Source organism: Nematostella vectensis, chromosome 7 (assembly GCF_932526225.1).
Source record: "Nematostella vectensis chromosome 7, jaNemVect1.1, whole genome shotgun sequence".
Classification (NCBI taxonomy): domain Eukaryota; kingdom Metazoa; phylum Cnidaria; class Anthozoa; order Actiniaria; family Edwardsiidae; genus Nematostella; species Nematostella vectensis.
In genome coordinates, this window is record NC_064040.1 from 5,327,887 (window position 1) to 5,354,891 (window position 27,005).

At 38.9% G+C, this 27,005-nt stretch overlaps 4 protein-coding genes across 4 annotated transcripts; 1 reads left to right on the forward strand and 3 right to left on the reverse strand.

The window, feature by feature from the left end:
• Positions 1-138: 138 nt before the first annotated feature.
• Positions 139-18,256, reverse strand: LOC5506998 (protein phosphatase 1 regulatory subunit 37). The gene is made up of 12 exons (XM_032375459.2): positions 17,943-18,256; positions 14,702-14,799; positions 14,535-14,580; positions 14,124-14,224; positions 13,897-14,016; positions 13,561-13,711; positions 12,962-13,230; positions 12,486-12,647; positions 11,841-11,987; positions 9,978-10,722; positions 8,203-8,538; positions 139-1,456 (listed from the first exon to the last, which is right to left on the reverse strand). The coding sequence occupies exons 1-12, from the start codon at positions 18,151-18,153 to the stop codon at positions 1,365-1,367; spliced, it is 2,478 nt and encodes an 825-aa protein (XP_032231350.2). The 5' UTR covers positions 18,154-18,256; the 3' UTR covers positions 139-1,364.
• LOC5506999 (fork head domain transcription factor slp1) lies at positions 2,724-8,196 on the reverse strand. Its single transcript, XM_001627629.3, has 2 exons — positions 6,219-8,196; positions 2,724-4,533 (listed from the first exon to the last, which is right to left on the reverse strand). Exons 1-2 carry the CDS (start codon positions 6,888-6,890, stop codon positions 4,363-4,365), a joined length of 843 nt encoding a protein of 280 aa, XP_001627679.1. The 5' UTR covers positions 6,891-8,196; the 3' UTR covers positions 2,724-4,362.
• A 404-nt stretch (positions 18,257-18,660) lies between the features above and the next one.
• LOC5506997 lies at positions 18,661-20,787 on the forward strand. Its single transcript, XM_001627641.3, has 3 exons — positions 18,661-18,819; positions 19,891-20,007; positions 20,498-20,787. The coding sequence occupies exons 1-3, from the start codon at positions 18,748-18,750 to the stop codon at positions 20,645-20,647; spliced, it is 339 nt and encodes a 112-aa protein (XP_001627691.1). The 5' UTR covers positions 18,661-18,747; the 3' UTR covers positions 20,648-20,787.
• A 1,502-nt stretch (positions 20,788-22,289) lies between these two features.
• On the reverse strand, positions 22,290-25,636 carry LOC5506996 (uncharacterized protein YER152C). The gene is made up of 2 exons (XM_001627627.3): positions 25,524-25,636; positions 22,290-24,082 (listed from the first exon to the last, which is right to left on the reverse strand). Exon 2 carries the CDS (start codon positions 24,061-24,063, stop codon positions 22,840-22,842), a length of 1,224 nt encoding a protein of 407 aa, XP_001627677.2. The 5' UTR covers positions 24,064-24,082; positions 25,524-25,636; the 3' UTR covers positions 22,290-22,839.
• Positions 25,637-27,005: the final 1,369 nt, after the last annotated feature.

Below are 27,005 nucleotides of genomic sequence, written 5' to 3' on the forward strand. Positions count from 1 at the left end.
TATGGTTCACTATAGTAATGGTTAGGGTTTGGGTGTTAGGGACCCAAACCATATATTAAGGACCTACTCTTGCCACAGCGGGGAGTGCGGAGGGGATGGGATAGAGAAGGGGTGCAGTAAACATGGCAATAGATACTACCGCAAGTATGATTTCATTTTATTTTGAAAATTGCCATACGCCCTCATATACCATACACCAATTAAAACATAATTACTATATAACAACCAAATTTGTTGTTGAAAATCATTTCTACTGTAGACTCTTACAAAACCACCTGCTACGATTAGTTAACTCTTGTCTTTTTCTATGACTAAGTTTACTCATTATAGCTAGCATACAAAAATCGGCCCAAGCTAAACAATCAATCGAAGTTCGAATAAAAAAGAATGCCAAGAAATAAATTTGCTAAACCAATAGGAAAGATTAGACTGTTTCAAAGTGTCAGTGAAATGAGCATGGGAACACTGTGATTGGTGGATCGCTATCTCTCAGTGGAATTTGATGGTCCTGACTATATACTATCTACTTCGTTGTCAAGATCGCGCAAGCAATTTCCGTAAATTTGGCTCATAAAGCTTTGAAAAAGTGAGCACTCAACAAATTCTGTTAGACTCGAATAATGCGAATAACTGTAAGTATAAGTGAAAGCTTACTTAACTTCGACAATACAAATGAACAAATGGAAACAAAGCTAAGAATACCATATTTTGCTGGTAGGCGTAATTGCATTGATGCCAAACAAGGCTAAGTGTTTCATCTTCTGGTTACATTACCGCACCAACATACAAAGGGTGGTGTCTATTGTCATTAACTTTACAGGCTAACAAACTTAACTATACGACTCCTCTCTGCTAAACACTTAACCTACCCTCTTCACAAGGAGGGCCGATTCATAACAGTTAGACATTAAAAACAGTTGAGTAAAAAAGTGATCGCGAAACGAAAGCGTATTGAGGCGACCCTCCAGCATCACGGGAATTCTACGACGCCATTAGCATTGTGACGTCACTAACTTGATATTAAATCCCTTAATATCAAACCGTTAAAATTACACAGATTGTAGCCACTTGACCAAGTCAGGCGGGGCTTATAATTTTTTATACAGCAGTGTGGCGGACTCCTTCAAATTTATTAAGTGACGGGATTAAGTTCTTCGCAAGTTGAGATGAAAATTATCTCAACTACATAATTGTTGACACACTATTGCTTCTCATCAATTTTACCATATAAAATTACCTGTTAATAAATTATCTATACAGCATGTTAGTCCAGCGCTTTCCACTAAGAGTGGTAACGCAATGCTACGCAGAGCTTCTACCTTTGGTCACGCTTTCCACTAGGTCCCATGCCGAACCGGTCCTTGTTATTCACAGAACAACAGATCCCCCGAGGAGGGTGGGCTAGAGTTGACATTTGCATTTTTGCGAAGACCGTCAAGCTGTTCTTTCCAAAATCCTGAAAGAGAAACGGGCTCAGTTTAGAGCATGTAAATGACTGATGAACACGTGATAGACAACGAGGCGTAAAGGGCCTATGGTACTATCTTTTGAGTCCGTTGTTTGTTTTATAAAAGCTTGTTTTTTTGTCAAATCTCTTGGAACTTTCAACATAAGTGCTTTAGACATAAATAACACAAGTGATGACGTCATCTGACCCATCCCATGGTCACGTGACCCAGAACAGAAAAACGTGTTGGAGAAGCTACTGTTCAAATCTAACATATTTTTTTTGCAGAAATATTTTAACATTACTATTTTCTAAAACTTCACGCATCGGATTTGCGAAATTTTGATACCGCGAGAAATGGCGAATTTTTATGTTCTTCGAAAACCACATATTTGGTAAATATGGGAAAACATAAAAATTGCATTTTTTTCTACAAAATGTCGAAAGTTTATTTCAATCTCTTCGAAGAAAAGAAAAAGAAAATTGGGGATTGAACCCGGAACGCTTGTTTACGAGTCAAAGGTGCTAACCACTGGGCCACGGAATCAAGTTGGAAGGCGCGCGGCGATTTTAGCCTATTTAACCGAATGTAGCTCTTTTCCTTTTCGTAGCAACGAGATAGTACCATAGGGCCTTAACGATTTGAGGACACTTGAATCGTCATTGCACTGCTGCAACAAGTTTCGTGTCCCCGTAATATACACCAATTTCAAATAAGGTTGCACTCAAAGAATCTATGTGTCGCATCGGTTTATGGGTGTGAAATAATTAAACAAATAATAGTAAATAAAAACAAACCGAGTTTTGGGAAGTTGCTACATTCTTGTTTACGTTTTTGTTAACATTCCCATGGCTTTCAGAGACCAGGATTTAGCCAGTAATACGTTACCCATGAATCTCTCAGCGCAACATCATAGAAGTGCATGCACAACTTGAAACAAACGTAGCTGCGTAATGTCCGCGTAGACGCAGACGTATATTCGTAACATTAAATAAAGAGGTGTGTGCAGCTTTGAACAAAGTGCCCCGCTGTTAGAATACAAGTGTTTGCGCGTTATCATTGAAGACACAACTTTAAGATTCAGCGCAACACTAAAAAAGTTGTCCGGGCCAGATAATCTGTAGGAGAAAAATACGACGCGAAAAAGCATAAATAGCAATGGATATTTTGTCAATATGTGACAAGAAGCATGCATTTCAAATGTGTGACATAATAATGAAGCGAACAGTTCAGTTGAGTGCTTGGACAGTAGCGTGACAATTGGAATACGTGACAGATAGTGTAACGTTGTTTTTATTGCACTAATGGGGAACAGAAGGAAAAAAAGCACTGTTGGAAAACCCCTATCATTCTTGAACCCAGAAATGTGTAAACAGCTCAGAAGAACACCAGCATGCAGAGAAGAGCAAAACAACAATGATTTTTTTAACGTAATGATGCTTGCGCTTTTGTGCATGGCTTATCATAACCGTTTCATTCTCATATGATTTTGTACGGCATTTTATTGCATATAATGTATATTTTACTGTGTCCACATACTAAGTAAACGCGTTAGTCAAAGTTATATCAAGTAAACGAAGCAGATGTCATCATAGCACTCCCTGGACCTGCTCAACCTCGGCCTGTCGATATCCCGCGTCAACCTAGAACGCCAGTCAGTCACCAAGCTCCTTGGTGTCTACCTAGACTCCCATCTTAAATATTTTGAAATCATGCTATGGAACACTCCGGACGATAAGGAAACTTAAACACTTCACTGACTTTAAATTACGTAAATATCTAGTCGACACTCTTATTTTATCTAAATTAAGTTACTCTGACACTGTATTTTACCCTTTGCCTAAATATCTGCTTGTAAGGATGCAACGACTACAATTTGCAATGGCTAGTTTTGTAACTGCTCACTATGTAAACAGTATTCTACAATCCTGGACCTGAACTGGCTGCCTATAATCGAACTGAGGGACTACTCCTTGTTAAAATCAGATTTTAAAGCACTTTATAGTACTTCCTGGCCTTCTTAGCTTAACTTGGATATTGTAAAACCGACAATATGCCTTAGATCTAACTCTGGAACAAGACTAGTAGTTCCGTTTACAACAGATACTTTCCAGCATTCTGCAGCTACTCTTTTTAATTCTCTCCCCGCCAGTATAAGAAACTGATTTTCGTCCTTTTTGTACGTTAACTAGGAAATTTCTGCAAACGCGCGCTGCGCAGCTATGAGCTATTTGCGCCACGCAGCTATAAGCAATATATATATTTGTACATAATATATTTATTTGTATATAGGTCAGGTTAATTTCTTAACAAAAACAAAACAGAGTCGCACCCTATAGACAGCCATATCGGAAAGGAACAAAGATTGCACGTTCGACTGGCAGAGAAAGTGGTACATCAAAGTCTTTTCGAAATTGTGTACTTCCATACGATAGGGCTCAACATGAACTGGAACTTCGCTACTTGATGTATACTTCATCGTCTTCATTGATACAGTTTTCTTGTCTCATTCCACGCCGAAAATGCTATACTCTTCAGGGGCGGATCCAGGATTTCAAAATAGGGGGTGGATAATGTCCGGATAGACGGCTTGTATCTGATCCAGTGGTCCTTGGTAGGTCTAACAAAACTTCAAGCTGAATTGAATTTTTCGCGTCAGCAAAGTCAAGCAGGTGATGGCACATGGACAGTACCTTCTCCGTAGTTTTTTCAAACTAAGTGACTTTTTTTGTGTGCTCAAAAAGGGGGTGGATATCCACCCAATCCCCCCCCCCCCTGTATTCGCCCATGCTCTTTGTGCAATGACGCACGCATCCTTGAAATTTCTTCATATTATGTTGGGCTTCTTCAGGCAGCAGCCCAAATTTGTTGTCGTCGTACAAACTCTAGCCATAACTAAGACGGCGACGTACTCTCATAGCGTCTCCGAATGACTTCTCTTGATACACGTCTTGGGTTTTGTCGGTTTGTCGTTAGATTTTTGCATCAGGCAAGGTTTTACTGTCCACCATGATTTGTTTCCCTTTGAGGTCATGGCGACTCGCACGAAACGCTTCCTCATCGATAATGTGTGACGCACTGTGTTCTGTGGCACAAAAGAGTAAAAAAAATGTAGAGGTTAATAAAAATACTTTGTCAATTCCCGCTATGACAGACACTTTAACAACGACTTAATATCCACAATAGCAAGCGTCCTGAATAAGGGGATATTTTTTTTTAGCCATTTCTTTGTATTTAGGTGCCCGAAATAGCAGGGTGTCCGTAATAACGAGGCGTACATGATAGAGGGGCGTTGGTAGAAGAGAATTGACTGTAGCAACATCGGCACATTGCTGTGTACTGTCACGTAGGAAAATGACGAAATATAGATTAACGTCATCTTTGACAACTAAATATCTTACTTTAATTAAACACCGACCTTCCTGAAGTTAAAAACCGTTATAAGTACGTTTTGTTTATTCAACTAAAAGGCGTCTGTTTGTTTAAGCAAGTTATATCAACAAAGTAACTTTAGCTGTTCCGATGAAATAGGATAGCGAAAAGTAAAAAGTTGACCCAGTGGAAAAGTAGGAGTGGCGCGTCCTTTTTCCAGGGGTATTTGACAATCGGAATTTGGCCACCGATTCTCGGTTCGCGCTTCTTAACGAAGGAAGAAAAGTTAGGTCTGAGTTCACACAGGGTTTGCCCTGTGTAGGATTCAGACCTGGCCGTCGACGAAATTAGGATTGAGTACGGTTTAAGATTTTGAGTGCAAAAATGATTGGAATTGGAATCATTACATTCATGTGTGTATCTTGCCATGCGCACTAGCAGTGAAACAAGTTAGTGTGTGAAAACCGTAGTCAGTAGCAACATGTAAACATTACGTAAGTCACGGTAGACCAAGGGTAACAAACCGACACACCCATGGGGGGGTAGTTCGTTCCTCGGACGCCCATTGGCTGAAACCTTATCTAAACAGAGCTAAAAGCTTTCCATGGCTGTCAGTGTCGGATTACCTAAGGGACGCCGTTGTAGGACCATATAAAAAGGGGTGCGGTAGAAGCCGCAGAGATATATCTTGTAAACCTTGAGTTTGTAACAGCGAAGTAAAGCCCGGTCGTCCCCACTACAGTCTACTGTCGTTGTTACAGTACAACCCGAGGTAAAATAACTAAAATAAAACTGTTTATATCCGAACTTCAAAGCGAAAGAAAAGCACCTATAAACTAAAAAATACACAACTCAATGTCCTCTTATTAAATACATCTTGTCCTACATCTTGTACCACCCCAATCTTGTACTGCAAACACTCTTTACACAAGCGCCAAAACAAGTATAGTTCTTAGAATTTCATTTGTAAAGTAGTAAATATCAAGAAAACAAATTTCTTGGTTGTCAGAATTTTCGCAAGTAGCAAAACTTGCAAGAATTTGCGTTTAGTTTTGGCTTAAGGGAAATATAATGTTACGGGTGCACCTCTACGCAGTTAAAAGGTGAAAAATGAAGTCAAAAGCCAGCACGAAGCCTGCTGCGCAGCAGAATGTGAGAGATTGTCATCACAGGGAGCATCTGAGCAAGACCTTATCATGTCGAGCAAAATTGACTACCTAGATGGATGCACTCAAATAGGCACTCTCGTCGAATGGGCCTCCATCCACGTGGAAGGAAATCACAGCCTTAAATAACCACTACCCACGATCTGGACTGCTTTTGAAAGCTCCATTCGTCTTATGCACTTTTGTTTACGTAATTAACTTACGAACCCCCCTTAATACCCGGTATACGTACCTTCCAGTCATGATTGGAGATACTGCCGTTGGAAATGCCTTCCACATTTTCTTCGAACCATCGGTAAATTCCCTGCAATGTCAGACGCTGTTCCGGAGATGAGGATATTGCTTTGGCGAGAAGCTCGGAGTATGTTAGGCCGCTCTGGAGAGTGGAGTCCGCGACCGGTCGGCATTCTAATTTAAATGTCTTCTCAGACTCACAATTCCACCTTCTTATAACATCACATTGCCTTACAGCATCCACAGACATCGCGCGTCTTCGCAAACCTTCTAATAACAACTCTTCCGCCCAGTTGCTATTGTAAGTGAACTCCGAGGAAGAACTAAGATTTGGGCTTCCTTCAATATTTGACTCTATAGACTGGGTGTCTACCTCCAGTTGGAAACTTTTACCGGCATCGCACCTCAACCTTCCTGTGACATCGCGATGCCTTTCAGAACCCACAGATTCAGCGTGTTTTTGCAAACCTTCAGATAGCAACCCTTCCGCTGCGTTGCCATCATAATCGCGTTCCGTGAAAGCATTAAGATTTGGGTTTCTTGCGATACCTGACGCACTGGTCAGGATGTCCACCCCCCTAGGGAAATCCGGATAATGGATCTTGCTCTCAGTGGATGTAGGACTTAGCAATGCCTGTTTAACTGATTGCGGTACTCTGAAGGAAGCCATTGTCGCGGATGTTGCCGTGTTGTGCCAGACGACGTCTTTACATCAAAGTTTTTACGCGTTTCATGCGTATTCGGCCGTGAAGACCGATTCAGCGATCCAGTACTTGGCATTTGTTACATTTGCATAAGCATGCTATTTGTGTAAAGAAAATAGAAACATAGATGCGTAAAAGCCGGTTTCGAAATGCACCAAATTGAAGGACGATAACTGCATTGCATTGAAATCGATTACCGTTCTTAAATGACAACGAAATACTTTGTATTTCTTTGTATATTTTTGCTTCGTCATGAAACGGTTAGCGCTTTTTAAGAGCATTGCTTCTTCTGGTAAATTAGACTATAAGGCCTTCTGTATAATTAGCAAGATACTTGGAATGAATAGGCTGCATATCTTTGCATTATTCGTTCTATTGGGACAGTTTCGAAAGTTTCTTGGGGCGCAACAAAGTAGTCGCGACAAGGGGGACGTAAAGATAGCTCGATTTGTGCTATTACAAAATAAAACAGGAGCAACTACAACCGGCAATGATAACGTGACAAAAGTGCTTTCATGATTGCGGCTCAATTTAAAGCTAGTTTCGATAAAATTAAATCCAAATAATTCCCAAGAAATCTGAATAGTCAATGTTTCTGCTTCAGTGAACAGAGACAGTTTGGTCTACTGTGTACACGTTCCCGTCCTCGCGAGACCGTGAACTTGGTTTGTTTTGTAGTTTGGAGGAAAACGGCTGAAATGTATCAGACAAGGGTGTTTTCACGTGATTTTCCATAGTTTTCTGCCTTTACCGTCCACATTGCCCTCGTAGTGGCTTAAACTTGTAATTCAACAAAGCTCCTTTCCAGGCCCGGGGAATGGACGGTTTTTACGAAAGGTCGCTTGCGTATATTTGCGGTGTCTTTTGGTTTTTTGAAATCATAAAAAACCCTATGGTTTACGACATCTATGACAAAAGAACGCAATCGGTAAAAATGGAAGAGCGGTGTTTCACAAACAGCGTTATAGACAAAACGTGATGCAGTAGAAAACTTCGTAATAATTAAAAAAATCATTACTCAAGTCTGATACTTTATTCAAGGTAAATGCATTTAGTTACTCGCTTTAGTTGAACGAATCGAAACGCATGCTTTGCGCGGCCCGTGTGGGCGCGTTGATACTTTATTCAAGGTATATGTATTTAGTTACTCGCTAAAGTTGAACGAATCGAAACGGATGCTTTGCGCGGCCCGTGTGGGCGCGTAAAATGGCGACATGATTTTCACTTCAGCGCACAAACCTTTAAAGGAACAATTAAGTATTCTACTGTACTACGTACCATCGTCCAACGAATTCTTCGTGACATCAATTGTGTTACCGGTGACATCGGTCGCGTTAATCGTGACAGCTGATACATGGTTAGCTTCGCTGATTGCGTGACTGGTAACATCTGTGACGCAGTTTGTGACCTCAGTTGTGTGACTACTATTGTCCACGTCGCAGTCCGAAGTAGATTGATCGCAAACATCCTCCGTGTGATTCGTAAACTCAGCAACGTGACTGGTTGCGTCTGTTGCGTTACTTGTAACGCAAGTATGTTGACTGCTAGTCACGCTTGCCAACATTTCGTCCAATTCCCTCTCAAATGGATGGGCAGAATGCTCTTCGTAAGATGCTGAAAGTGGTATAACGTAATGTGTCAGGGGACCATGCAGTCAGGAGGACCCTAGATAACCATAGATAAAGCGAGCTAGTGTTTCTTTCTCTCAATTCACCGCCTCCTCATCCCGATATTTTGTACAGGTTTATTTGTCACCTAGCGTGACGAGTCGGGAACGCCTGCGATGGAATCTTTTTGCGAGCTTTAAATGAAATTTGAAACGGTAGTTTAAATAATAGGAAAAAGAGTGCACAGTGTGTCACCTTATTAGGGACTGACAACATGGCCGATAAATAAAGGATCGCCATTAAAAAGCAACGAGTCTTAAATAATAATCTACTGAAAAAGAAATCTTAAAAAGCCAGAAACAGATGTCTAGGTTACATAGAATTGGATAGATTAAACTTTCAGTAAGCTATACTATCAATATTATACAACCACCTCAACTTAAAAGAATATGATATCAATTTTTATTGACACGTTTGTTACCAAAGGGGGCTTGGTTTCAATAACGAGAATTCTGGCCGCTAGCGGTGATAATAACGGTGAATAAACTTATTTGGGACCGGTATAAAATACATTAGTATATACTTAGCGGAAACTTCATAAGAACGCGTGTTCTGATTGGTTCGCTACCTCGAAATAATGACTACTTACTAACCGAGAGTGAGGTCATGCCGGGAAATATCAAACTGAGGCTTTGGCGTATCGACCGAGGCTTTGCGTGAAATTACCATAAAAAAACCCTGCTTTTTGCACCCGAAATTATCGAGCTTCACATTAAAACGGTATTTTTGCTAAAATTAATCTAGATTCATTGTCCTTTCCGGAAAATCGGCTTCAAACTACCAGTGTTTTGACAATTTCTCGCCGAAATGATTTCAAGTTTGCTGAAATTCTATTTGCGATAAACAAAAGCAGCAAATCTTCACTTTATACGAAGGAAAACGACAAGTTACTCAAAGTTTAGGCCTGCATAATGTATCAGAAGCAAAAGAAGTATTTTAGTTTGTATCTTATCGTCTGTGGAGGATTCATAGCGAAAGAAATCATTTCTACGATCAAATTCGTGAAAACGACGTTTCAAACGAGACTAAATTAGTCTACAAAATAATGTTGATCAAGATACGTATATTGTCTTCATTGGAGGTTCTATATTTCGTGGTGGTTAAAAAATGCAAAATGTGTCTTACAAAAAAGCAAAATGTGTCTTGTTCAGTCCCCGCCAAGTATATACTAAAACAATTATTCTCCTCAGGCTCAATTCGCCTTCGGCAAATAATTGTTAAGTATTTGGGAGACCATGACTTTTAATGACCACATAATGAAGTTGGCCCTTAAAAGAGGTACATTGCAAAGATTATAACGAGGGACCATTGGAGTGACCACCTAATTACGAAGGCCATTGAAACAGGTTAATTGTAAATTTATGACGAGGCTCACAATTATCTTACCTGTATCGTCGTCGCAGTCTCGTGAGATTGGCGTCCCCAATGAATCGAGGCTTTCTCTTCTTCCGATCGCAAAGTGATCATTATCAAATACAAAAGGCTCCACCCGTTCGGGACTGCCACTAGCGTCCGAATCAATGTCCAGTAAATTGACGTCGGATAAGCGTGTCGGACTGCCACTAGCGTTCGAATCAATGTCCAGTAAATTGACGTCGGATAAGCGTGTCGGACTGCCACTAGTATCCGAATCAATGTCCAGTAATTTTACGTCAGACGACGGTTGCGAGCTTGCACTAGTGTCCGAATCGATGTCCACTAGTTTGATATCGGACAACTGTTCCGTTACGCCGGGCACAGCACCCGGATTACTACTAGTCCAGTTCGGCGGCGTACAGCCTACATTCGCGAGTAACGGGTCCGTCCCGGGACTCGCACTTGCCTCGTTACTCGTACTCGTATCCTCCATGATTCGCGTTATCGTGAAGCGTGAAACGCGAGGGAAAAAGTCACGTACCAAATTCCTGATTACAGGCTTCGGCGAAGAGTTCGTGCTCGGGAATGAAAGTAGACTCGTCCCCGATGACTTTGGTTTAGAAGCAGGGGTGGGCTCCGATACGGAGCTTTGTGACGTAGTTGGGCTGCTAGCCCCGGGGGCTGGGTCCGACTCTTGGTCCTTTGCGAGCGATTTATTGCGTTGACAATAACCGTAAATATCCGCTAATAATATTCGCTGGGTGGTCTCCATACCCTAAGATGCAAAACAAAAATTGCGCATAAAGTTTACATTTCACACAATCACTACTTTTGTGTTTTCTAAAGAGGCAAGAGGCAAGCAGTAGTGGACTGTAGATATACTGAACATAGAAAGACAAAGGCAAGGCAAGCAGTAGTGAACTGTAGACATACTGAACATAGAAGGACAAAGGCAAGGCAAGCAGTAGTGAACTGTAGATATACTGAACATAGAAGGACAAAGGCAAGGGGCAAACAGTAGTGGACTGTAGATACACTGAACATAGAAGGACAAAGGCAAAATGTCTGCCTGTCCGTTTGTCTCTAAAAACGGACCTAACTTATATAGTAGATTAAGTAGCCCAGGTCTCTTTAAGCTTCCCCTATGCCAGTAATCCTGTTTAATATCATGTTTAAGGTCTTGGTAAAGGTAAATTTGACACCACTGTTTGTTTTTGTGGTTTTTGCAAAACCTGTATAAATAGTTCTTAAACTTTATTTTTGCAAAAAAAAAAAAATTTCTATTCTAGCGTATAAATTTTTCTTTTCTAGCGTATTATTTTGAGGCGAGAACTCCAGCTTGTCGGGCGTAACCTCGCGACGGGTTTTAAGATATCGCCTTCAAATTTTCGGGATCTGAAAGATAAATATGCCATGTCATAAAGTGTGAGGAATTTTCGATTTTCGACTGAAGATCGCTTTTATAGCACTTTTCGTGTCCAAATTTCGCCAGAAATGAGAGTTCTAACTTTGATTCGTGATATTTTGTTGACAGTGTCAAATAACAAAAAGTCCTCACACACTTTGGTAGATCATCTATCTGTCATTGAGATGCAATTACGTGCAAGTGCATGCGCAATAACGCGAAGGTACATTACGCTCTAGAGTAAACTCCGTACTTTTGAGGTTGAGGCCTCAAAACTTAAACATGGAATTAGCTATTGCAAAAATAAACTTGCAGGAGATAATTCAATCTTTTATCTTTTATTTGATATATAGTTTGTACATGTAGCGAAAATTGAGGCGCGACGATATTTTTTTCGTTTACCTTTTTACCGAGACCTTAAATAACGTCAGCAATCTACCCGTCAGTCCGGTCTGTCTGACTGTTTGTCTGTCTGTTTGTCTACTGACCGGCTCTTTTTTGAGTTCTTTGTCAAGGTCTATCCGGACCAGACTGTTGTTGACCTTTAGCGATAGTGCAAGAGCCATCAGACCGCCAACATACGGGTCATTCTCTCGCAAGTCCAGTCTCAGCAGCGTCTTGCTGTCAGCAACAACCTGTTAAAGGTACAACAAACGTGTAGGGGGCCTTCCGTGTCATAATTCCTTCATTTTTATTAGTATTCTAGTATCTACATAAAATACTGTATTTCATTAAACAAACGTTTCATGCTGCTGGGCGCAGTTAGTGGCATTTTATGGATTCTGTCTGAAAATGTCATTTGGAAGAGAGTTCCTGCTATAATGGGTTTAAAGTACACTACATATATAAGCCTCTTTCCCTTTCATCTTTCCCTAGCATATTTCAATCGTTTTTTTTTTAGTTTGCTAAGCAAATGTGAATTATATACACATGGAGATTCAGTGCAGTAGCAGGCCTCGAAATATTAGACGCACAATATAAAAACATAAAAGAAAATATTGGAGGCACAATATAGAAACATAAAAGAAAATATTAGAGGCACTACCATTCCCCTACATCCTCCTGACACTGTCCTGAGTGAAATAAATGTCTTAAAGGTTATCTGGAAACCTGGATGTGTCTAACAGCCTTACCTCGGCAAGAGCAATGATCCCCTCACTGGAAAGCCGCGTGTTCAGTAGACCCACCCTTTGGAGGGATTTGTTACCCAGGAGCCCACTCTTCAGAAGGTGAATACCTTCGTTGGTCAGTCGATTGTGGCCAAGGTTCAAGGTTTGCAAAGATGTCAACGCCACCTAAAGAGTGATAATAGTCATGCTTAGAGGCAACAGAAATAGGAGTGATTCGCATGAAAGCTTCAATATGTTATACAGGGGGCAGTTCCTAAAAAGCAGGTTAGTGTTAACCCAGGGATTAATATGGCTATCTTGACATTTCATTGGATAAAAAGGACATTTTTTTCCTTGGTAAGCATTAACTTGTTTTCTCGGAACTGGACCCAGTACTGTATTTCAGGTGCCTCTTTTGTGTACAACAGGGCATGCTTTGCTTGTAGGATTATAATAAAGGAGGATTTGGGGGAAATCTTATGTCCACCTTATATACTCACAAGTGCATTTGCAAGAGCACTCATGCCCTGGAAGGTCAACTGGTTGTTCCAGAGCACAAGGGTCTGTAAACCCCCATCTCTCTGCTCCACAAGGCCCTCACACAGGTGTGCCAGACCCATGTCTTGTAGCTGGTTATTGCGGAGGTCTAGAAGGCGCAAGGTCTTGTTGGACTTCAACATGGTGCCGAGGCACTGGCCGTCAGACGGGACTAATCGGTTATCGCCCAGAAACAGGTCACGCAAGTTGTGGTTTGTTTTTACTGCAGTTGCTGTAGGTCAAATAATAACTGTGTGATAACAGGAAAGACTGTATCACTCAAGGAGGGGATTTTCTCAGTTGAGCTCTCCACCTTGTCAAAATAGTGTTTGGCTAGCCAGCTATCTTTACGGGTTATACGGAAATGTTTATCTTCCAAATGAAGAATAAGGTTCACTAGTGACAAATATGGAACCAGAGCACCTTATCCTTTGTGCACTTCAACACTCTTGTCCAGAAAAAAAAATACACATATACCTAAATAAGCCAGAATAAGAGCCAGCTAACAGGATAGTTGGATGTCTAGCTTACTGACATAACAACAACAATCAACACTACATACCAAGCAAAAAAAGAGGTTTTCCTGTGAGGTTTGTTGCCTCCATATGAAGCACTACGAGGTTGCAGCCAAGCTTCAGGGACCTGCCCAATAGAGGTATAGACTGCTCTGTCCAGACAGTGTGCCGCAAGTCCAGGTATTCCAAGCAGGGTGTCTGAATAAAACACAAACAAACAGAAGAAGAAATGAAATTGCCATACAAAGATACAAAAATTGTACGTAAATCATTACTGTGAAAACACGTAAAACATATATATTTTTTTAATAGGAGGAATGTGTTGTTAAAATTTGTAGCTATTGTACTTTGAGAAAGAAACAAGACTCATAATGGCATCTTACAAGTTTGACAGCCCTTGCAATAGCCTGCCATCCTCGTATCTTGATCTTGTTGTTGTATGCTAGATTGATGCGATTAGCTGTGTGGTAAAACTCAACCATTTCAAGCAATGATATCACACCCTGTGTAAGAATTGGAAAAAAGCCTTAACGTTATAATTCCACAAGTCTTTTGTGTACATCTGTTATTTCATGACAGACTGGTTATTGAGTTGTAATGCAAACAGTACCTCATCATCAAGATTAGTGTTCTCTAGGTCCAAAGTCCTGGTCCTGACTTGCCGGAAAACTTCCTCTAGCGACTCACAGGATTTCTGGTCCAGCTTGGTACCTGGGAAAATTAAAAGGTGAAGATCAGTGCTGCAGTGCAGAGCTGAGCACAAGGAGCTTGAGAAGCTCCTCCACTGGCCACTTAATAAAAAGACCTTCGAGGCTCTGGAACCAGGGTATGCATTGTGCAAAAGCTAAAAGTTTTGCTTGGACACTTGATTGAAGGTTGGCTCATTTTTACACAAGTAAAAATTGACAAAACTTCCCTAGAAATGCATTTCTTTTGGCTATACTAGAGTGCATTATGGATTTTATTATCTTTTTTTAGAATGATCTATGTACATAATTTGGAGGCTTTTGTTCATGCTTACCTCTCAAATCGATAACATCAATTCTTTCGTGAAAGCTTTCACAAGCCTGTAAAAAATTAAAATTTGAAAAAAAAGTTAAAATTAAAAAAAACCTCACATAACTCTTTTATATCATAAATGTGAGAAAAGGAACAATGCCCTATTAACAATGACTTCAGTTTACATACCTCGAGCTGTTTTATCAGCTTATCACATGGTTTTGTTTTACTTATATTACATGCTGTACGGTATGATTCAATAACTTCTGAACTTGTAGCTTTTCCACCTAAAAAGATAAAAAAGTCAAAACTTCATTACTTAAAATGAGAGAGTATGTATACTATATAACATCTAATTGACCGATTTTTTTGTTTTCTTCCTTGTAACTTGTAAAATCGTTTCACTACATATCTCAGAAAACACCATTGTTATTGTAGCAAAATATTCAGGTGGTAATAACTAGGCTTTTACAGCATTCTAAGGTATTTTGTCAAAACAAAAAAAACAGGGTTTTATTTACTGTAGAAATAAATAAATAAAGCACAAAGAAAGTATCACTAGCATTGTCAAGAAGAAACCTTACATACAGTTTAATCCACGACAAAAACAATATCAAGTACTTTGTGATGTACTGGTATTGAATAAATCTACAGAAAATTAAACGGTTTAACTGATTATCTATATTTTGAAGGGTTCAATCCTAGAGTTTAATTGGTGGCTGGTAAGACAATTTAATCCTGGTTTTATCACAAGAGATAAAAAGACTTTCAGAACAGGACTCACTAATCTACACAGAGAAAAGCACCAATAGTTGAAGAAAGTTTACAAGACAATAAGCAGACATTGATTTCAAGGCAAAAGTATTTACAATATGTATGTCGGGCAAAATTCAAAGACTCAAATGAAATAATAGATTAGTATATTTTCCCAAGAATCATTTTATTTTGTTTCTCCATAAACCCTGTATATCTAGAAGGGCAGTGACCCTTGAAATGAAACAAATTGCTTCTTTCCAAACCAAACAAAAGTACAAGTTACCAAGTACGGTAAAACATGGTAATACCATTATGTGAAATAAATTTGTGCAAAATTTAAGTGATAACTCTAATTCTTAACATGAAATTATGAATAAATATAACACATTAGAAATCACCGTGTGGTTAAAGAAAGATTAAGCAGCTTATCAACCCATAATCATTGTGCACTTACAGTTGACAAGATAAATAAAAAGTATGCCATGATTGAGGTTATTAATATTGTACAAGCCCATGCCAACAATATCCAACATCTAGATTGCCTTCTGACTTCTATCATTTAAAATGTTTTCAATTTTTTTATATCTTTATTGGTCAGGACAAGAATTGTAATATACAAAACATATGTCCAATGAGGCCATGCGTAAACGGGCACTAGGCCCATGTAGGACACACCCCAAACTAAAGAAATCTGAAATAAAAATGACAATAAAAACTACTTTTGGTGGCAGCCACAGTCCTGAGCGAAATGCTTTTTAATCAAGTCACCTCTCTGCAAGATGCACCAAGTTATTCCGTAAGTTTGAATTACAGAAACCAGAATGTGGCAGTTAGCAGTTGGAAATCATTGACAAGAGATTGCAATAAATTACACTAAAAAGTACAATGATCCATCAAAGACACTAAATTTCAATTTTTGTAAAGTAAAACCCACTTAAAAAAAGAATTTTTAATTTGAGAGATTTAGTATTATATTTTTACCAATACTTTTGCCTGGAAGAGAATTTTCTTTATTATTAAGAATTTATATCTTCCCAGTCTCGAAAGTCATTTAGCTAATTTATAACAAAAGCTTTCGTCAAGACCCGGTGCTCCCCCAAGGCTTTTCGGTTAATGTTAATGAAATAGTTAATGTTTCACAGAAATTTCACAAAATATTCAGATCATTTTTAGGTGAAAGGGTGTTTTTATGTGAGTCGTAGAGTAAAGATCTGCGATGTTTCCCCTGACATAATTTATTTAGTTAGTAAGATTAAGTCATTTTTTTAACAGTGAAAGTTTGTAAAGAAATAAATAAATAGAGTATTTGCTGAATTTCTTGATATTTGGTCTCATTTTGAAAAAAAAGTCACAAATGCAACTGTTTGGACATTATCTCTGAGTCGTAGTATCATAATAAAATGAGGCACTTAACACAAATAATTGTCTTATGCCTTGGACTATGCCTATAGTGAGGTAATCCTGACAACCTGTTGTGGAGAAATATCTATTGACGCATTATCTAAACCATGGCTGTCAACTCCCCTGCATTAGAAGTCTCAAGATTTTGAACCTTTTCTCAAGCCTAATTTTCTTGAAAATATCCATACATTTATTGTATTCTCTCGCATCAGCTATCTTGGTACTTCTGATACAAGATTTTTCCTAAAGAGAGGTTGACTTTGACTATGCTAAACAGAATTATACTGTATGCATATAGGTGTTTGGTAACTTGTTCACACTAATTTTATATGCATTCACCATAAAAATGGGGAAATTGATGGGATGGCTATACTGCTGTTCATGCCTCACTTCACAGCACAATGATCAAAATTCCCTGTTGGCTCTGCTAATAAAACAACCAGCATATCCCACAGTGTGAAAGAAAATTAATGTTAGCATGCAAGAATACCTGCTTTAAATAGGAGACTAAATAGACCTGTCAAATTTAAGTAGGGATATTAAAAACGGTATGGACCAAAATGGATCAAAATGTTTTGGACAAGTGTGGAAAAAATAAAAAAGAATAAAAAATGAATATAAAAATGGTATTCTATCAAATATAGAATTATTTTCACATCATCATTTCCATCATTAGCAGTTTAAATTTTTATTCTTACTTTGTATCTGTGAGTACCTCAAATAATAAAAAAGAAATACAAATGCGATCTGAACAACCAATTAATCAAAAGGCCAAATGTAAGACGAACAGGCATAATATATAATTTATTTTTACATTATCTCCAATTTGGATAGGTAGAAAAAACGGAAACTGTCAAAGATACAGTACTCCTAAAAGATTTATATCTAGATTGATGTTTGGATAATTTTGAGTGTTGATGCGAAGGGTGACACTAAATATAACAGTAGCATTTGTTCGCGAAGCGTTTACGTGGGTATTTTTCTGATTCAAGGAATCGAACTGACCTTTATTTTATCGAGAGCAAGGTAACATCGTGATTAGAAAGTCACGGTCGAAAGCCATTTAATCAGCAAACAGATGAGTAACAGATCTCAATTTAGGGTTATTGAATACAGGGCTTTTCGAGGTATTAGATAAAAGGAAGCTCCATCGTCATCAAAACACCTCTCACTAAACGAAACGTACGACAGAGAGGAAATGACGAGACAATTTGATTACACTATGAAATTATCCAATACCAATTAGACTACAAAGAAAATGTGACATCTTTACCATCCTGCCATGGGTCCTTTGGTTCTTGGCTGTGAAATAACGGCAGCGCGTGGTCATCGGGGAAAGAGACTTTCCTCTTACGATCGGATTTCGGCGACCTGGCAGAGACGCTTCTGTTGAGAGGGGATAAACTCAAATTTGATGCATCGTTGACGCTTGGCTCAGAGCAAGCGGTATCTTCACAAGCCAGGGCATCCTCAGCTGTTTCCATCTCTAATCATGGCAATGGGTTGGTATTTTTAGCAGGAGTAATCGACGTGTTTCCTGTCTCGGGATTTCGTTTACATCTGCGCCATATTGGAAACCCACCCCAATTTGGGGGACTGGGGCTATTCACCAGCATGCCAAGTGCGCTCGAACCACGAACACCCCCCCCCCCCCCCCCCCCCAACACACACACGCACATTAAAAATCCACACAGATAAAAAATCTTGATTAAGTTCATCTACTAGTAAATTGTTCTAAATGTTATACCGACTGACTAACCAGGTAAACATATTCTCCTGACCATACCTAACAAAAAAAAGTAAATAAATAAAAAACACTAATGCTACGAACGAAATATTAGCTCTCTTAGAGCCTTTTTTGTTTTAAGTGGAATATTGTGTGTTGAAAAAGGGTTTTTTACCCTTCGCATTTATTTTCTAGGGAGAGTAACTGTAGAAATTTATAGGTCTCACACAGATTTTTATTATTTTGGGAGCCCTGTGGTATCCATCATGCAAAGAGCGCTCATTCTTTCTCCGCCATCTTGGATCCACAAAGTTCAAACGTTTCGGCGTTTTTACCGGTTTATATCTCATAAATGTTCTATAAGTACAGCTCTTTCGGAGGACGACTAACACCTTCGGAAGCCAATTCAGCCTTTCAGGCCCAGGTAAACACTTATAAGTGCTTAGAAAACCGTGTTCGGCATCAAGGTAAAGTGAAAAGACTTCAACGGCGAGAAGAGGGTTGTTTCTCAATACACGTCCATATAAGCTTAATATGTCATTTATCTTATAGTATCTTAGTAAGAATTCCCTGTTATTGTAAGAATTAGACTATGACGGGTCATTCCGTCCTCCTACAAACAAGCCCACCTCTGTGTAGTCAACTACCTAGTAAGGTACCTATTCTCGTCCAGGACCTATTCTCGACCACACGAAAATAATGTCAAATATTTAGTAAACTATAAAGTAGAAAGTGACACATCGAGTCGAAGAAACAACGTAGGTAAAACATGCTTTCTAATACTTTTTACTTTAAATCGGGAAGCGATTTATACATTCCTCAGATGCCATTGGGCTCGCCGTTTGGTCCATATCATCGTCAGGTCTCCATTTATCGAACTAGAAATGCATTTTCTCGGCCCATGCAAGAGGTATCGCTCTAAAACTCGCTATACTGTTGTGAAAATTATCTGTGCAGCTGCTGCCGGTAGCATCCTGCCGAAAGCTTCTTTATTTTTTCGTTGAACTCAATCAAAGCTGGTGTGGGTGAAATTAAGTTGCTTGCCTTGTCTCTCTCTTCTCCAAATGAAGCTTAAATTAGAATTAAATGGCACTTTTGTAAATTACATTTATCAGAGATTATTGTCTGGTATTTTAGCTAAAATGAAACAAGAATAGGTTCCGAGCGGACGAGAATATGTTCGACTGGACGAGAATAGGGTTAGTATTTACATGTACTTTGATTTTTATCAGTAAAAAAAAAAAGAAACTTGTGAGAATATTCAAAGTCTACACAATTAGTCTAATGTGGAAGAAGCTTAACAAGGCAAAATATGCCTTTTTGACTTGAAATTCTCTCTGGTAATACAATTCAAAGATAACGTGGACGAGAATAGGTGCCAATACCTTATATACATTTCGAAAATAGCAATCCATGATGAATTACGCCATACAGGTAATCAGCAAAATCGAGCCCAAACAAGTTTTTAACTGAGTTATTGTGTTGAATTTATTAGAGTCTTCGTAGTTTAAAGGTCACCAGTGTTGATACTGCAGCAGAGATGGCATCGTCATCTGGAGCAAGTATTGCCCAGGAAGTCAACAAGCTCTCTCGGTTTCAACGATTATTCCAGGTGTTAAACACTTATTGTGATATAACACAGTATTAATCAAACATTTCACGGATGGATTTCATGTAATTTTAACTTTCTTGCTTCCATCATTCAAGCTAACAGGATTACAGTTAAAGACTTTTGATTGGCCAGTGTCTTTCAGATATCTGGCATCATAGGAAAATCAATTTCAAAACTTGACAATGAAAACGTTTCAGAGATTTTAAATGATGGAACCCAGAAGACAATTAAGGTGTTAGAAATCATGGGGAGGGTTGTCAAATTATTTTAAAAACACAGTTAGGTTGCACTTACTCACCAAGAAGGGATAATTAAGAAGTCTTGTCCACATTCGGCTATATGGTAGAAAAAATAATCCTCCTGGGGTTTTTGAAATTGTCCTTTTTTGATGTTGCCAAAACAAGATTATTTTCAACTGCTGCCCTCTCAAATTGCTCTAAATCTAAACAAAATTTGTGTTAATAGTTTGTTAATTTGTTTTCTAATGCAGACTGGAGAAGCCCCTATTCATCTAAGGGGAGGAGCCAAGGATATCATGACCTACCGTGGAGCTATGGTTCTATCAGTTGTCGGCATTGGAGTTTCACTTTTTACCATTTTTCAAATGGCAACAGGGCAGATGAAGAAGAAGTCTGGTTGATACTGACGGAATTGGAAGAACAGTTGCAATTTGCTGTTTATTCTTAGGCTTATTTTGAAAATTTTATATTCTGGTGGAATTGCTGATTCAATTCTTTGTACTACATCCTTTCTTGAGGAATTAAAACTTGTCTTATCTGATGAAATTTGAAGGTCATTAGCTACATCGTGTGTATAGCAAAATGTCACTTCATCTTTTAGTTTTTCTGTTTTTTTTTTCTTAATAATTTTTTTATTCTATTATATACTTCAAAAGAAAAAGGAAACTTGTTTATTGTAAAACAAAGTAACAGTATTATGTTGTGCCTTATTGTACAAACGGAGAAGGAAAGCTAGAAATTTGACCTAGGCTAGAAGACCTCAATCCCCAAAATGTTTGCCACATATTTTCATCCTCAAATGAATAGTTGTTGGCTTTACCCTATATTAACACATTTTTAAAGGGTTCAGGGTAGCCTGCAAAAACAGGCCCCCGGAAAAGCCGTTCAATCAGACTTAGTGCTCACAAGTTTGGCCTGAAATCTGCTTTTTATTGCCTCTGTTTTTTTACACATCTAGCACCTGTTGAGCAGGCTATGTTCAGGGGCACCTATTCGAAGATGGGGTCCTGCAGTAATTTATGGTCTATAATTGGCTTACATCACATTCTTAAATGTTCCTTTGGTGCAAAAAATAGGTTACTAGAGACATCTAGATGCCTCCAAATACAGAGAAAAGTAATAACATAATCACCTTTTAACTATTCAATTAAATCTATTCAGTGGTTACCCATATAATTTCTCTTCTCTGTTGTATGGATCAAATACAGGGGGCGGCAAACTGCTGACGCCCGAGGTATTTAAATAGCTTATTACATGATCTATACCTGGTAAAAAACAATTTTAACTAGGGGAAAAGAGACAAAACTCAATAATAGTTGACTGTTTTTTGGAAAAAAACAAACAAACAAGGTTCAGGTTATTATTGATCTGCAAGAAAACCCAGGAGAGTTAGTGGTTGATTGCACAAATTTGGAAAGCTTATTAGATCAATACCGTACACAATCAAAATTAACATTTAGAGCTGGCCTGTTCCATGCACGGCCTCAATTCCCAAAGGTGGAGTTAAATTGCAAAATATTTGTAACTCGGAGTTTCAGTGTAAGCATGCTGCGGGAATGGAGCTCACTGACAACGAGGAAGAGCGACTTATTTTTATTACGCCAAATATCTATTTTCAAGAACTGTAATCTTGACAACAATGAACATGTGGAACATGTGAGTAGATGCCTCAGATAGCCACACCACAGCCTTACTTTGCTGGTTGAATAATTTTTCCAAAATTGCACATAGAAATTTGGCTGAACTTATTGTTGAATTTCGAGGGTTGCAAATACAAATTTTGCTTTGATGCATTGTAAATATTTAATCGTTCTTGTAATCAAATCTGTGATGTTAAAATGATTTTTTTGCTCATTCCTACTCAAGGTTTAATATGATGGTCCTTTATTAGTATTCACATTTAATATATAGGGGTTATTTGCCGGGAGGGAGGTCCGTATTACTGAGGTCTTGAAAATACAGATATAGGAATCTCCGGACCGCTCTATTAGCCAATCAGAATGCAGGATTTGTTACCGTGAATGCTAAAAAAATAACTAGTTATAAACCTACTCCTCTTTATTAGTATTCTAGTTATTAACCTTATTCATATTTAATGAGTTCATATTAAACGCCACTTTTCCCTGTCCTTCCCGTTCTTTAAGATTGTAAATTATTCATAGGTATTTTAGTGAAATAAAGGACTTGCAAGAACAATGGAAAAGGTTTCAATCATGTAATAATGACCCTTTTACCCTCCTCTGGACATATGCTAATGTGTCGGGGGGTAAATACGTGTAAGTATCTACAGTGAACCTTTCTAAATTAAATCAAGGGCAAAAAGCAGTTTGAGTTTCGAGTCAGGCTTTAACTGTGATATGCTATGATGTTAATTTACTTGTGCCATCTTTATTTTATTTACGTAATAAATACCAGTCTTTTATTTATTAGGCTATCAAAAGGTATTCTTATTGCATATTCTTATTATTCTCTCAAAGTATGCAAGTGTTTACTTATTACACTGTTAGTAATAAAAAATACAAATATACAAAAAATACAATATATCTGTCTGTTTGACATGAGAACAGCATCACCACCAAGTATATACCAAATTTCACTCTTTCATAAGCTTGCTCAAAGCCAAGCTTATTTTTCTAATAGACTCTTTCAGAATGTCTTCTGAGTAGAATGCAGCACTAAAGCGGGCACAATTGCGAAAATTCCCAACACATGAGCACTTGGGACCAACATGGAAAAAAACACTATACTCTCTCTTGCTAACATTTAGCAACTCCTGGGTATCAATATTTTCAGGAAACTCTAGCCATACAAAGTATCCTCCACTTGGCCTAAAATACCTCACTTTGGGCAAGTACTCATCAATTGCATCACACAGAGCTGTCATTCTAGAATGGTAGACTTTTCTAGAATGTTCCAGGTGCTTGGAGACAAGCCCTAGCTCAATTGCTTTACCAATAATGCAACCTGTATAGTGATTAAAACAACCACCACTGCAAGAATAACCGCTCTCTGAGAGCATGGTCAATAAATGGGTAGGCCCTTCAATCCAACCCAAGCGTAGACCAGGGCCTAGGATTTTGCTGAAGCTTGCATTGGAGATTACATTGCCTTGGTAGTTGGGGTCAATCTTATTGTCATAACTAAAGAGCCTACCATTTGGGAGGTTGTCTTCTTTGAAGTAAATTACATTGTAGACATCATCACAAATTGCAAGTGCTTTGTGCTTTCGCAGTACTTGAACCAGCTTTACACTTCTTTCTTTTGTGAGATCAGTTCCCCTTGGGTTGTTAAATGTAGGAGTAAGATACACCATAAATCTAAAAGGTTTCTTATCTGTCAAAGGTCTGGAGCAGATTGATGCATATTTGCTCATGAGCTGGTCTAGCTGCTCAACATCTATACCCCCTTCATCTGTAGTCACAGGAACAACATTCATCCCCTGATCTTTAACAAGGACATTTATGGCAATGAAGTAGGTTGGGTCTTCCACAAACACTGTATCACCATGCTGCATCAAGGAGCCTGCAAGGAACTTGAGACCTTGTGATGCACCAGAATTAAACATCAGGTTCTTAACATCAACTGGTGCCTTGTACTCCTTGCTCAAGAAGCTAGCCAGAGCTTTCAGGGCATCAATGTCTCCTAATCGCGGCCCATATTGCAAGAAGCTTGTCTCCCCTGTTGCTACCAGATGTTGTGATGCCATCATCATCAACTCACTGCATTGGGCCAGCAGGGTCTTGTCTGGTGCCCCAATCCCAAGGCTTACGATTCCCCCTTTTTCAGCCCAATCAAACAATGTTTTTGTGTTGGCCATGTTTCCAAGATGATGTAGTCTAAATAAAGTAGACAAGTGGTCAAAATATAAAAGTAGCTTTCTCAACATTAGGGTTACATACACTGGTATGTCCTATTAAGCCAGCAACATTTCTATCATTGCTGGCGAAAAAAAAAACACTTGAATACCATACATTATTACACCATGTTGGGAGTTGCTGGCTGATGTTTAGCCAACACTTCCCTTAAATTTCCTTTGTCTCATGGTCAACTGGGCATAGCAAAGCTTTCCACGTCCCTCTCAACCCATAATGTATCAAAATATCAGCTTAACTAGTCAACTAGGTAACAAAACATTTACGTATGTTTTGGGGCTGCTTGTGAACCCACCAGCCCAACATTCTTCCAGAAATGCTGCTGAATGCTGGTGCTGTTTACCCGCCATTTCCTGGTATCTTAGAAGTGCTATTTGCTGTGCTTCCAAAGGAGCATGGCAGAATGTGTTCCTATTTAACACACGATAGATATTAGGGAAAGGTCATTATTTATCGGGGGAGGGGTGCTAAGCTGACTTCTTTTCTGGTTTAAAAATTACGACCCTCCCAAAAAAAGGCGACCAAAAATTTCCACCAGAACAAAAAAGACTTAGAATTATTGTGTGTGTGTGGGGGGGGAGGAGGGGGGAAGAACTGACTTATTTAAATATGTTTTCATACCACCAATCTGAAAAGTTAGTAGGGGGGACATGACATGAATCGAAATTCGTAAATTCATTGATGGAAGTTAATAAAACCAAAACTGCAAAAGATGAAAATAGTAGAGGCCACACTTTAGGGGATAATGATTTTCAACGCCAGCCAAACGAAAGTCATGAAAGTGCAAGCAAAAGGCACATCTCTTTAATCTATCTATTTTATGGGGGTCTGGGGTTCTCACCCCCCCAAAAATTGAAATTCCATACTTTTAGGAGTCTCGGAAATTGATCAGAATACCTTTTCAAAAAATAAGGGCCTATCCCTAAGCCCAGTATCAAAAGTTGAAGCCCTACCCCAAATTGAGGCTCAAAGAATAGCAACCCTCCCCAAAAACATAGCAGCCCTCCCACCCGTTAAATAACGACTCTTTCCGTATTACGAAAATAAACCACCTTGTTACGCAACACCTCATGTGTGTTTGCTTTGTAAAGGGAGTCATCAGTTACGCTGTTGGGGATGTTGGGCTCGCATTATGAGGTGAATTATGTTTGTCAACAGGGTCTTTGTTTGTTTTATCGGTTACAGACTGCCCGAAGATATCTGATAAACAAACACCCGTGACGCGTTTATTTTCGTAATATCAATTGCGCGTTAATAAATAGGAATACATTCTGCCGTGCTCCAGTCTAAAAAGCCCTGTGGTCTCTTACCGTTCATTTCATACAAAACTGCAATATATGTTTTATATATCTTAGTAATCTGACCAACCGCAAAAAAATAAATTGCTACAGGAGCGTTCACTAACCTTCTATTTTGCCTTTTTTACTTGGAAGTAAATTTGTAGGTCTACAACTCTATACTCGACTTGAATAACACAACGTTAGACCGGGAAGCAATTTTCCACCGGCGTAGAGGAAGGGTGAGTCTGCAGGAAGTCAGCGGTTAATGTATACGTTCGGAACCGATCGGTCGACACGTCGTCGGAAATCCTGACTGATAAAGGTAATTTCAAAATGGCTCTGAAATCGCGAGGAATCTACAAGACTAGTTTTACAAAAAAAATTACGCTCTTCATTTTCTCTGCATTTTAGTGGTAAAATCCATGACAACACTCATTTCCAACGGGGATTGGGGGGGGGGATTAGCCTAGGGGAGCGGCAAGTAACTCCTGGGGGGAGGGGGGGGGTACTCCCTATATCCATCAGACGGGGATCATCGTCGTATCTTTGAGGGTGTAAATTTGGAGCCTTGGGTATCTTTTAGAGGGGTGAAAATGAGAATGCCCAGATTTTTTTTTTACCTCGGTATCTTTTAGGGTACTATTATAGCCATCGCTCATCTAAACTTGTAGCTCATGAAAGAGCGTTAAAACGTGTCAATCGGTGTTTTTAGATCATATAACTAACCAGCGAAAACATCACACAACCCACGGGACGATAATTGATAGCGAGCTTAACAATGATCTGTTTGTTTTGTCTGAGGTATCTTTTAGGGGGTAAATTCATGCCTAACCACGCCCACCCCGGGACAGGCATGTTCTGTCCAGCCGTGCGCACTTCACGGCAGCTGCTTAGATAAAATTTAATAATGAATATACACTAACACTATAAATGGAATACTGCTTCCAAAATAGAATAAAAAATAAAAGGAACTTTAACATCATAGAAGTGCCGATTTTTGTGCTGCGTTGTAGTTCTGGAATCATCAGAATTGTTATGGTACAACTTATAGATAAGTGTAACTCTGAGGCTCAGCTTAGGGAAAGGGAAGGCCAGTGGTAGATAGAGGGTCTATCTACCCGCGGGGTCTTAATAGTGATGACTTTTTTTTACTTTTTTAGTAGGAAACCACGTAGAGATGTGTAAATTCTTTTTATACATAGAGCGTGCTATTCTAGAAAATGCACGTTTTTGTCAGTTGTAATGTTTTTGCGTCTCGCGCCACTATTCTGGTGTAAATAAGCTTGTAACGATTCACCTTCTTCAGTCTGCCCTGAAGAAGTCTTATTAAAGACGAAAATTTGGCAGAGTCGATTTCCAGTTTTTGGTGTATTGTATTCATTGTTCTGGTACGAGATCGCGACAGTTTGGGCTTTTTGATTCGATTCTTAGCTCTAAGTATATATTGAAGGGCACTCTAAGCAATATGCCTCTTTCGTATAATCTCTAGTATAACTGTAAGTTCTCACATCTGGGCGTGGGTCCAAATCTCGAATGAAATTTTATAAAGAGTATAACAATTTTGTGGAGTTTGAAAGTTTTACAATAAATAGTATTGGTTTTAATGC

What these genes read in the sequence shown, in the direction of transcription:
- LOC5506998 (XM_032375459.2), bottom strand. Translation starts at nt 18,153, where the DNA reads ATGGAAACAGCTGAGGATGCCCTGGCTTGTGAAGATACCGCTTGCTCT. An exon ending in TTGCAAGGGCTGTCAAACTT is followed by an intron (nt 13,712 to 13,896) that starts GTAAGATGCCAT and finishes TGTTTTATTCAG; the next exon opens with ACACCCTGCTTGGAATACCT. An exon ending in AAGAACTCAAAAAAGAGCCG is followed by an intron (nt 10,723 to 11,840) that starts GTCAGTAGACAA and finishes TTTGCATCTTAG; the next exon opens with GGTATGGAGACCACCCAGCG.
- LOC5506999 (XM_001627629.3), bottom strand. Translation starts at nt 6,890, where the DNA reads ATGGCTTCCTTCAGAGTACCGCAATCAGTTAAACAGGCATTGCTAAGT. An exon ending in TCTCCAATCATGACTGGAAG is followed by an intron (nt 4,534 to 6,218) that starts GTACGTATACCG and finishes TTTGTGCCACAG; the next exon opens with AACACAGTGCGTCACACATT.
- LOC5506996 (XM_001627627.3), bottom strand. Translation starts at nt 24,063, where the DNA reads ATGGCCAACACAAAAACATTGTTTGATTGGGCTGAAAAAGGGGGAATC.
- LOC5506997 (XM_001627641.3), top strand. Translation starts at nt 18,748, where the DNA reads ATGTTCTATAAGTACAGCTCTTTCGGAGGACGACTAACACCTTCGGAA. An exon ending in ATTCAGCCTTTCAGGCCCAG is followed by an intron (nt 18,820 to 19,890) that starts GTAAACACTTAT and finishes TGAATTTATTAG; the next exon opens with AGTCTTCGTAGTTTAAAGGT. An exon ending in GGTTTCAACGATTATTCCAG is followed by an intron (nt 20,008 to 20,497) that starts GTGTTAAACACT and finishes TTTCTAATGCAG; the next exon opens with ACTGGAGAAGCCCCTATTCA.